This window comes from Furipterus horrens, unplaced genomic scaffold (genome assembly GCF_987537825.1).
Source record: "Furipterus horrens unplaced genomic scaffold, mFurHor1.1.pri manual_scaffold_6, whole genome shotgun sequence".
NCBI lineage: Eukaryota > Metazoa > Chordata > Mammalia > Chiroptera > Furipteridae > Furipterus > Furipterus horrens.
The window spans coordinates 8,389,188-8,401,240 of record NW_028327176.1 but is presented as its reverse complement, the minus strand read 5'-3'; the positions used below and the strand labels follow the sequence as shown (position 1 = coordinate 8,401,240).

Sequence of the window (12,053 nt, the reverse complement as noted above, 5' to 3'; positions counted from 1 at the left end):
TGCTTATCTCTTGAGACCTCTTTCTTGTAAGATGGTTCGTTGGTTGCATATATGTCTACATACGTTCTACATACGTGCATGTTTTCACACATATGTACACATGGTTGTAATCCAGCAGAACCTGGGATTCCCTGAAACAGGCTCTGCCATTCTGCTGTCATCTGCAGACCTCCCTTCACCCCCATAGTTTCTGTCACATGTGGAAAGAGATTGTTAGCCAAGGGTGGGAGGGGACATAAAGGAAGAGGAGGTGAGTGGTAGGAGTTGCTGACGGGACAGATGAGAAGGAGCAGCAAATGTTTAGCTGTGGGGAGAAGCACGGTTACTGCATCTGGGCTGCTTCCCCCTGTGTGAACTCGTCCCGACTAGTGTGTCCCCCCCAGTTCATTCAGGCGTATGTGCAGTCAGTGGTACCTTTCCTGATGGCAACCAAAAGCAGTTCATCTTATAGTTACAACTCGTTGCTCAGTTTTTTCTGTATTATTCTGCTAGAAACAGTCTGGTCATTTTGTCTTTCTCATAACTAGGTGCTGTGGTTTCTGCTAGGAAAGAAGAGCTGATTGCAATTCTTGATCATTTTAACATACAGGTAATTGCTAAATTTGTGTTTCAGATTAATCAATGCACCCGGTTACTTTTTAAAATTTCATTTGTGGTGTAGAAAGAATTAAGATTGATCACAGGAAGAATTTCAATAACTATTGTTAGGGAAGTTCCTTAAAATTTACTAACTCAACAGGAATTTTCGATGCATAATATTATAACACCTTTAATTCGGTAGAGCAGTCAAGAACATCGAGTCTATACCGATGTGTGCTAAATTTATGTTCCTAAAGGCTGAAAGTTCCTTTGCTTTCTGCTCTCCTTGTCAGAATGGCATCATAGTTTCTTAAGTTCAGTTGCTAAATTCTCATAGAGAGCAGATCTACTCTAGAAGGATAAAGCCTTTCTTTCTGTACTTTGGAGATATTGATCATGCCTGTAGCAGACAAGACTTGGGTCCTTTCTGCTAAGATATTTTGAATAATTGGAAGTAGGGCCCATACAGCCCTACGACATTAACACTGGAATTATCTTTGGCGGTCACCTAATCCACGCCCTTTATGTTGTAGGTGAGAAATTGGGAGCCAGAAAAAGTAACTGTGCACTTACGGTTGTGTGGGCGTGGTTACTGGCGGCCCCGGCATCGGGGCCCCGGCCTCCCCGTGCATTCTGATGCTGTCTCCATGGTGCCGCCCTCCTTATCCCAGGATTAACAACACCAAGACGAGTCACCAAGGAAAAAGGACAATTCCAAGTCTGGGTCTCTTTCCCAGGTTGCTTTAGAACAAAGCTGTCCAGAAAACTCCGTGATGATAGACATATTCTGTATTTGGCCGTCCGGGGGGGTAGCCACCAGCCATACCTGGCTCTTGAGTGCCTGTACGGTGTGACTGAGAAATTAAATTTTTTAAAATTTAATTTTACTTAATTCAAATGTAAAAAGCCACACGCGGCTAGCAGCCTGTGTGTCAGACAACACAGGTTTAGAAAAATAATTATTAAAATCTGGATAAAAGCAGATGCAAATAAATAGGAACGATTTCTCAAACAAAATCAGGAAAACTAGAAGTTAAGAGTTTATAGAATCATAGGTGTTGGGAGGATCTTGAAGGGCATCCAGCACAGTTATCACACTCTGTCCTTACCTCACGGGGACACCATGTCTGCCTGAGATCTCTGCTTCCCCCTGGGGACAGCTGTGCTTGTCAGAAAGTTCTTATGTGAAAAGTTGGATAAAGCTTGTTTTTCTAAGCTCCCACTTTCTGGGGGATACGTTTATTCTCTTGGAATATTTGAAGATTGTTACCGTAAGTCCTTCAGTCCTCTTCGCATATTATTCTAAAGGTTCAAGTTCATTGATCGAAATACGGAAGGTGCAGAGCTGTGCTTACCGTGCCAGTAACCACCAGCCCTGCGCGGATCTTGAAATGCGGGCGGTCCACATTGAGATGTGTGTGTGAAATACCAGACCTCGAAACGCAAAGCAAGGAAATAACTCAATTTTTATATTGATTACATGGTTAAATGATAATATTTGGTTATATAAGATTAAAAATATATTAACAGAATTAATTTGTATTTTTAATCATATTTAATGTAGATACTAAAATTTTTTAAATTATATGAGTGATTTGCATCATATTTCCATTGGATAGTACTGGTCTAGAATAACCAGGAGGGAGGAAAATATTTAATGTGTTTAACTATCTGATTATATTTGTCCCCTTGCCTCCCCTTCTTGCATTTTCTCTTAAGATTACCTGTCTCTGGTTGCTCCAGGGTCTCAGTAGGTAAAGCTGCAAGATTCTTAAGTAATTCCTAGAGTAGTGTAGGGACTAGGAGCCCCATTTCAGAAACAGTGACAAGGACGTGGAGAAAGAACACAAACTTCAGGGATCTCAACCAGAAGTTGGTGGTGAGATGTCTGTCATTAAAGCTGGTGCCTTAGGTCTTACTTTTTAAGAAGTCAGATGCAGTGTGAAATTAAGATACAGAGCAGACCTTGCAAAAAATATGTAGCAGTCAGCCTGGTCTGCCTATATAATAACAAAAAGAAAATGTGATATGTATAAGTGTCTTTATAATTTCATAGATTTTTTAAAAAATTATAGGACCTGAAGTTTTACTTAAAAGAAAGGTTTTAGGCACTGACATACTAACAAAGTACAGTCAGTATTTTACAGATGGTAAAATGAAGGCGTTTAAAACTTTTCATTTATACTGACCCTACACATCCTATAATTTAGGAACAGGGTTATTTTCTAACATACCGGTTGCTTTGTTACTAACACCAAAGATAGAAGACCCTGAATCTTTTTGAAACAAGTAATATTTTTTAAAAAGCTTTTTCAGGTCTAATTTCACCTGTTACTGTACTTTACTGTTATCGTAACTGTACTGTACTTGTTGGCCAAAGGTGATTTAATCCAAGCAGTGGCTTAAAATGACTCCCCTCCAAAAGATAGAAAACTGGCTCCAATATCTCCATTTTTTTCATGATGTCTTCATGAAAAAATAACAAGTGGGAAATCTGAAAAACTGTTGTAAGAAAAATAAACAATATTTATCATAATTCTGGTTAAAAAGAATCTGAATTGGACTTTTTGTATTTGGAGAAACTCACTCCCTTGCCCAAGGCTACATACGAGGGTACAGACAGAGCCCAAAGGAGATCTCAAGTCAGCTGGCTCCCACGCTGGGGCTGCTCCCACGCTGGGGCTGCTCCCACGCTGGTCCGATAGCACACTAGTAGCTAGGAGTGTGATGCTCTATAAAACAGAAGAAATGAAAACTTTCCGATGAAAACACTTGTTCAGAGAATTCTTATGCTCTCATGCAACAGGAGAATATTTAATTTTGACTATAGTATTTATTTTAGTATCATGAAATATTAAAACATTTTCTCTGCATTTTAACATTTTTCTTTGTATATTTATCCTAATGCTCTAACCGTTGGCTACTACTTAGCCTGCTTGATGGCACCATAGGTCAGTTGTATTGTATATTTCAGTACAGTTATCTTTAAGGCGTTAAAGTGACATACTCAAAAATAACCTTTTGTTTGTTTGTTTGTTTCAGGTGGATAATCCAGTTTCTGTTTTAACACAAGAGATGAGCAAACAGTTTTTACAGTCTAAAAATGAGGGAGACAAATACAAAGTAAGGAGAACCAAGTAAATGTAACTTAGTGAAAGGACACATTCATAGGTTAAGCATATATTCTTAACATAATTTTTGTTCATACAATAAATATTGAGGTTTTTTTTATTAAGCCACATATTTGAAATAATATTGTAGGACTAGTTTAGGAAATTGTTAAGATGATAAATTAGTATTACAAAAAATGTTAATTTTTTGATAAATCCTTGCATCCACTTTTCAGCTTTTAATTCTGAGGGAAAATGGAGTATTATTTTCTGAAATTAATCTTTAAGGAAATGCAAAGCCATAAATCAACCACACATACATAATAACTTTTATACCTTAAATTATTTAAAACTCAAAAAGCTAACAAAATTGTGACTGCTACTAAAACTTACAGTGTAACTTTTGAATTGTTTTAATTATTTCCTTTTCTAAAAATGTACAATGCACCAAGATCAAACATACAAATGCTTTCTGTTTTCATAATTGTCTAAAGAATGGGGGAATTAGTGAAAATAAGCTTTCACAGTGGTATTACTGTCGCAGCAAAAGTGTTTTCTTTTCATGGGCTTCTAGAGCCCTGGCTGGTATGGCTCAGTTTGTTGGGGCGTAGTCCTATAACCGAAGGGTCATGGGTTCAATTCCCTGTCAGGGACATACCTAATTTGCGGGTTTGTTCCCCAGTCTGGGTGTGTACAGGAGGCAGCCAATATGTTTCTCTCTCACATTATTGTTTCTCTCCCGTCTTCTCTCTCTTAAAAAAAAAGAAAAAGCAATGAAAAAAATGTCCTTGGGTGAAGATTCAAAAGACAAAACAAAAAACACCTTTTGCAAATGAACATGTAGTTGTAAACATACAGGTTAAATAGATTTGGAGCCTAAAATAAGACATATTCTTCTGTGTTTATGTGTATTATGTGTATTTATGTATGTTTCCCAGGTCTTATTTACATAATTGGTCTAAAAGTTTTGGAGACCAAATTTTTTTTTTTTTTTTTACATAGTTCCATGGAACTTTGCAAACCCTTAATTGTGTTTTCCTTGTTGATATAGTTTTTCATGAAAGCAACCCAACTGGAACAGATGAAGGAAGATTATTCCTACATTATGGAAACAAAAGAAAGAACAAAGGAGCAGATAAGTCAAGGAGAAGAGGTAACACTTAATGCAGTTAACTTTGAGATCAGTCCAATGCCCATAAGGTCTTAAAATGGTACTGTAAAATTGTAGGCCTAGATGTAGAAATCCATCTATAGAAAAACAATGATGTTTTAAAGCACTCTGAAATATATGAAGTGTGATTTTTATATTCAGAGTATTTATTAACCTTCATTTTTGTTTTGAAATAATGCAGATGTGCACGTCTTCCTCTATTAGATTGTAAATTAAAGGGTGGGGCGGTATCTTACATATTTATCTCTTGGTATATGACTGACTGGTTCTACAATAACATATCACTAATTCCCACTATAAGTGGCTTAAAATCTGTAATATTTCTTTTGATGGGAAAATAAGCACAGGCTTTAAGCTGATATTAAACACAATGTGCATTTACTGTTTTATATGGTAGCTGACTTTCGCTACATGAGCAAAATGTTAACATTTATTAAGCTCTGAGTGCTCGGTAGCAACTGTCACGTCAGTGCTCCCAGCCCGGCAGCTGTGCACGTTTGATCGAATTAGAAGTCACGGAAGCCAGTGAGACTGACTTACATCTGTTTTACATGGGCTGTATTTTGTTCCTACACCTTCTTCATGTTCCGAAGGCCCGCCCGTCTGTTAGGCAGTCAGAGGTCTCCAAGTCATAAGGCTTACCTGTTAGCCGCTCACTCAGGAAATTGAGTCCCACCAGTGTTTGTGTGATGCTGTGTTTTGTTCTTCTGTGAGTCACTTCTGTGCAGCCACTTGAGCTTTTAGCAACTTCTTAGCCTGTCCTTTTGAGACAGAATTGACTAATGATTGACTCAGGTCAAAGTTATTAGTTGTCACTTTGACCTTTTTACTTCCAGTTTTTGAGGAGTGTCTATTTAAAATTAAACCTATAGTTGTGTGCTTCATTAAGCGGCAACTCGGAAAGCAAAGATGAGCGTATTTGTCTTTATTCCCCACCTCAACCCTTCAAACTCGGACTGCGTGGCAGTGGGCAAGGAGGCACTATAACCCACAGGACTAATTTGTAGCACACTTTTCTGAGGTATCAGTGCTGTTATTGGGTTGGCCAAAAAGTCCATACGTTTTTTTTCTGTAAAATAAAAGACACATTTTTCATTTTCATGAATAACTATTGATTTGGATATTTTGAGTATGTCATCTATCCTCCCGTGTGGTAGAACATTGATTGTTCTCAGTTAATATCTTGATTTGATCGCTGTCAACTTCAACTGGTCTATCCAACTGTAGAGCATCATTGTCCAATGAGAAATCTCCAGCACGAAACTTTGCAAACCACTTCTGGCACATTCGATCAGTCATAGCACCTTCTCCATACATTGCACAAATCTTTTTATACATTTCAGTTGTGTTTTTAGCTTTCTTGAAATAAAAAGCATAAAATGCTGAAAATGTTGAGTATTTTCTTCCACCTTCAATATTAAAATGGCTACACAAAAATTCATGGATTTTGATAAGTATTCTTTAAATGCGCGCTGATACAACAGCTGTCACAACGCAGTCTAACAAAATTGTTTTGAATGAAGTTAAAGACAACCAAGCGCTACTAGAGCCATCTTAGGGAAAACAACAAACAAACTTTTTGGCCAGCCCAATATTAGGGAAAGGAAATACTTGCATATTGAATCAAATGTACTTGGTATATGTTACATTCATTATTTAAAAAATAATAAATCAGGACTTTGAAAAACTTGGCTTTAGACAGACTGGGATTAAATACCCACTTTCTTCATGGTATACTTTGTCATCAGCCGTCTAGGTATTTTGATTATTTAGTTTAAGAAGTACTTCCCTATATCCTGTAGCAGAGTTTCTTATGCAAAATATGCACTTAATAAGAACTTCCTTTTCCAGTTAATTAAGCGTCCTCTGTTGCTGTACAGGAAGAGTAAATGTAGCGAGATCAATGAAAAAGGTGTTATCTTTGTCTAAAGAGATGACGACGATGATGTAAATTAGGGTAGAGACAGCAGTAATGGGGAGAAGAGTTTTAAAGTGACTTGGGCAGGTGTTGAATAGTACGCTAAGGAGTCAAGTTGAGCCAGGAGAGACATAAAGGGCGACAGAATGACAACTACGTTAATGACCCCATCAGCAGAGTAAGTTTTTTAAGATGGGAAGCTTGGAAAGAAGAACCAGTTTTTCTTTTATTTCTTTTTTTCTTTTAAGAAAGATGAATTCCGCTTTGAACAAATTAATTTTGGGGTGCTTATAAAGCCTCCAAATAGAAATGTAGAGTGGGAAGCTGGATATTTGAGTTGGGCACACAGAAGTCAAGCCTGGCCTCAGTAACAGGTTGGGAGAGTCGTCCCTGTATTGTTGGTACCTAAGCTGCAGGTAATGTCTGAGACTGAGGAGGGGAAGCAAGTGGGCCCGGGCCAGGCGGGAGCCCTTAGAAAGGCCGTGGAAGTTGTAGAAGCTGAGAGAAGGGAGGATGTGGAAAGGAAGCAGTCCCGACTGTACTGAGTGGGCGGACACCACAAGGACTGACAAATACGCACCTGTATTTAGTGGCACGATATCCATAGATGTCCGCAGTAAGACAAGTTTCGGTAGTGGTGAAAACGGAGGGCAGATTTGTGGGGCTGAAAATGTGAGTATGTGGAAGAGAGAGAGTTTTCGTGACCCGTGGATGGAAGGAGGAGGCCTTTAGAGGACGAGGCGGTGCACAGGAATGGGCGGTGGTGGTTTTGTTTGTAAGTGGGAAAGATGAGCAAGTGAAGATTGAAATATGATAAAGGGAGGCAGCTGGCGAAGAGGATGAGGTGGAAGATGGAAAGATGAGGTAACAGTTCAACTAATGGAGATCTGAGAAGGCTGAAGGGGATGGCAATATCCCAGCTGTAGGACGGCGAGGGGGCTGGGCTTACGGATGCCGAAGCCACCTTTTGTAGCCGCAGGGGGAGTGACTGCATTAGGTTTATAGCTAAGGTTGGTGGGAGTTGGAGCACATACTTCTGTCATGGTTACTAACTGTTCTGAAGTAGGAGGCAGGGCGAATGAATGAGGGATTAGTGTGGCTGGTGTATGAGGTTTGAAGAGAGCACTGGTGGGGTGAAATAATCCTGGAGAACGAGAAGTGACTTGGATGGGGGGACACAGTAAGGTGAACAGTGCAAGGTCCTGTGGGACATGTAAACATGGATGAAGGGGAGAGGCTGTCTACCCAGGTGTGCAGAGTATGAAGTTTAGAAGCCACGTTAGGGGCTGCTTTGATGTCATATTTAGTATTTGTTTGATTATTTTATTTGTTAATCATTAAGAGAGAGCCTGGGTGAGGAAAAACTACACCTTGTTTGATTTTTGGAAATAAATTCCCTCTGAGCTTTCCACTATATTTGGAGTGAGTACAGGGTCCACTATGTTTCACTGGGCATGGGGTGTATTTTGCACAGAAAAACTATCAGTCTGTGTATCAGATATGGACTAGAGAGAAAATGGTAAACTGTTTTGAGGTTTGTTTATACTGGTGTTTTCTTAACCCTTTTATTCCTTTGCTGTTCTTCATCTGAAGGGTGTTGGAACATTTTTTTAGTGCAGAATTGAAAATTATTGCACCTAGTAAAATATACCAAAGAAACAGAAATATTTTTCTTTTCACCTTAAAGAAATCATTTCCTAGCAAATCTTTTTTAGTACTTGTTGGGGCAGTGTATTCAAAAGAAATGCATTTGTAGAAAATCTTATCTTTTCAGAAATATATCCTCTTTTTTCTAAAGCGACTTACTGAACTGAAGCGCCAGTGCTTAGAGAAGGAAGAACGTTTTCAAAATATCGCCGGACTAAGTACAATGAAGACCACGTTAGAAGAGCTGAAACATGAAATGGCTTGGGCAGTGGTAATTTTTACTTAATTATTCATATATATTTGTATTATACAGAGTACATTTGATTACAGAATGATTTGCTATATAATTTCTTGTTAGGTCAATGAAATTGAAAAGCAGTTGAATGCTATCAGAGATAATATCAAAATTGGAGAAGATCGTGCTGCTAGACTTCAGAGGAAACTGGAAGAACAGCAGGTAACTATAGTTTTTTCTTTTACCGGTTTGGTAGGTTGAATCATGAGACTGTCGATCTTAGACTGTTTATGACCTATGAAGGTAGCACTTTCAACCTATATATTTATCTGATTTGAACTTATTATTCAGGTGAAGCTGACTAAACTTTTGGTCAAGGGCTGCTGTGGAACTCTTAGGCAGAGTACGGTATTGGGATGTGGTCAGCCTGTTGAGGAGAACACAGTAGAACTCCACATTCAGGCGAGTGGACAGTGGTACTTTGTTGTCAGCTGGAAATGCTAGAGCTGGAAGCTTTTGCTCTTAGGTTCTCTAAGGAACAGAAACACTTGAGGAATAAGAGCGCTGGGATAATACTCAATTAGAAGAGCATTCAAGTTAAGTGTCATGTTGTGTAAGACTTCAGAACTGAGTGTGGAATTGTAGGGAATTGAGTTTCAGGGCCCAGAACGGTCAGAGGATTGCATATGGCAGAACACAGGTGAGATGAGTTCTTAGATCTGTTAGCGTTAATTTCCACCCGAGATCTAAGAGCCCAGGTAGAAACTACATAATTTATCTGAGAGTCCAGAAAGCCCAGAGTCTCCCACTGGGCCTAGAAGCAGAAGTTGGTTGAGCAGTAAATAAAGGCAATCATTATCCATTGGGTTCTTCCTCGTGGACCTTTTGACCAGATAGCAGATCCACTCTTTATATTCACCTTTTCAATCATTTTTAAACAACTTTATTGAGATAGAGTTTGTATACCATACAATTCACCCATGCCAAATTTACAGGTCAGCGGTTTTCTTAATATGTTCACAAGGGTGTGCTGCCAGCCCTGGGGAATCCCTCACACTGTCATGCCACAGATAGGGCTACTGGCCCTTTCTTTTTGTACAGGACACGCCCCTGCCCCCACCCCGACCCCAGAACTTAGTGTGGCTGACTTACCTCTTAGTATTTCGTTTTACTTAGGAGTTGTTGGCCCCCAAGCTTGGGTGTAGTATAGGACGTAATCTTTCCCACCTTGCCTTCTTTCTGTATGCCTGCAAGTTAAGCAGGTATGTCTTTTTCTTTTAAGCGTTGTGACATTAATCCAGCAAAGGTAACAGATGAGTATGTAAAAATAACAAATGCTAAAGGTAGTACATTTACTTAGCGATCTCTGGGCTGAGTTTCCTACTCCCTCTGCAGGTAGTAAGTGGAAGTCCAACCCCACCTACTGCTCTCACCTCACGTTTTTATTTCTGAGAGAATACTCTGAAACTTTCACTATATTCTTCTCAGCCTCATTTCCTAGCTTGTCATAGGGAAAAGCCTTAAGGTACATACCTCTCTGGGTATTCACCATTATCTAAAAACGGAGTCCAGTCGGAACAATAGATGCTTATGTTTTACTTATTATTTTTTTTAATGTGAAAGGGAGAATCTTGAGGCTGGGTGATAGTTCATTCTGTTGGTGTTTGCGCCCCTTTATTATTTGAGCATTCTATGGAGTAAGTGGTCAATTTCTGGACAATAAAGACTATCTGATTTTATATTTATGTCCTTCTTACTCTTGTCTTACGTAAAACCTTTCCCATAGTATATGCTTGGTTATTGATTATAGAATGATTATTGAATAGAAGGTTTCTGAATAATAGAGTCTAAAACAGACTTTAAACTTATGTTAACCTAATTTAAAACTGAAAATATATGAGTTATGTTTAGTTCATGTAACACATAGACCAACTTCCAATTTTTATAAGAAACATACAGATTATATTATCAATAATAGAACTTTGTTAATCATTTTATGTAATGCTTCCTAAATATCCTATGTATTTACAATTCCCTAGTCTCTGTCTTCTATTCAACTGTTTATCCTGAGCGCTTGATTTGAATACCTGTTTTCACAGCTTTACATGCCTTTTCCAGACACCTTGAACTTGGCGTGCCTAGTTGAATAGCTGTGACAGAGACAGCGTGGCTCACAGATCCTGAGCTATACACTGTCTGGCTCTCTCTAGAAAAAGTTTGCTGACCCCTGACCTAAATTGTTCTCCTATTTGTCCCTTCTAATCTATTCCTACTATCAGTGCCCCATTCTGTCCCCTAATTAAGTTTGCTTCAGAATATATATTACTTCTTCCTGGAATCATTTCCTTTAATTTTTCCCTCCACTCTGCCTTCCATGTGCTTCCAGAGTGATTTATGTACAGATTTGGTCATATCTTGTCTCCCTGTTTTTGAGAGGGTTAAGTTGTAAGCTGATCATTGTTGAATTCAAGGTCCTTGTGCTCCGTCCCTCATCTCTCAGCACTACCTGCTCAGTTTAATCTCCAGAATATTTTTAATTCTTACAGTGGGTATTAATCCCTTCCTGTGTGCTTTTCCATCTTCCTCTCTCACATTTCCCCAACTTTTCTCCCGGTGCATTTTGATTAATCTCTCAAGCTTCAGCTCAAATGCTACTCCTGCTTTGAAAGCATGCTTTCCTCTTTCTGGCAAACCTGTGGGTTTTTTCCTCTGTGCTTCCACAATTATAAATAGATATACTTGACTTCAGCATTATTGTATTCAAACTCTAGGATCAATTTGCACACCTATTCTCTGTTAAATTGTGTCTCTTTTTGTGTTACTTAGAATACAGTTGTTGTGGCATCTTTGTAACCCCAGAAGATAAGCACATTTGTTTAAAATGTGGAATTAAAATTTAATTACATTTCAGTATTTTATATAATTATGTTTGCTTGCCTGATGTCTTGAGTTTATTTAAGTCAGAGTGAAATTAAGTTTATTACTGGGATGTGAGCTATATATAATTTAAAAAATTTTTGTTTATTGAAGAAAAATAAAATACGTTATTTTCTTAAAGGGCAGACTTGATGAAGCAGAAAATAAATACAAGGATATTCAAGATAAACTGGAAAAGATTAGTCAAGAGACAAATGCACGAGCCCCAGAATGTATGGCTTTGAAAGCAGACGTTACTGCCAAGAAAAGGGCCTATAACGAAGCGGAGGTGAGAGAAATTGTCCAACCTGGAATATTAAAAACTGCATGTCAAATATAAACACTGTTTGTTCATTTTTAAATAGAGGTTTTATAATTGTATAGACATTTATGCTGTTTTAAGACTTTAAAAAATGCAGAGGTTTCATTTGGCCTTTTATGTACTTTATTTAAAAAGATATATTCCTGCTTATATTT

At 38.3% G+C, this 12,053-nt stretch overlaps 1 protein-coding gene across 1 annotated transcript in view; it reads left to right on the top strand.

Annotated features, from left to right (window-relative positions):
* Positions 1–12,053, top strand: part of SMC6 (structural maintenance of chromosomes 6) — a 63,480-nt gene that overhangs the window by 21,134 nt on the left and 30,293 nt on the right. Inside the window, exons 6-11 of the mRNA XM_090280937.1 lie at positions 528–589; positions 3,622–3,702; positions 4,741–4,842; positions 8,577–8,696; positions 8,784–8,882; positions 11,719–11,865. Coding sequence (XP_090137063.1) covers positions 528–589; positions 3,622–3,702; positions 4,741–4,842; positions 8,577–8,696; positions 8,784–8,882; positions 11,719–11,865 — 611 coding nt within the window. The remainder of the gene's footprint in view (positions 1–527; positions 590–3,621; positions 3,703–4,740; positions 4,843–8,576; positions 8,697–8,783; positions 8,883–11,718; positions 11,866–12,053) is intronic.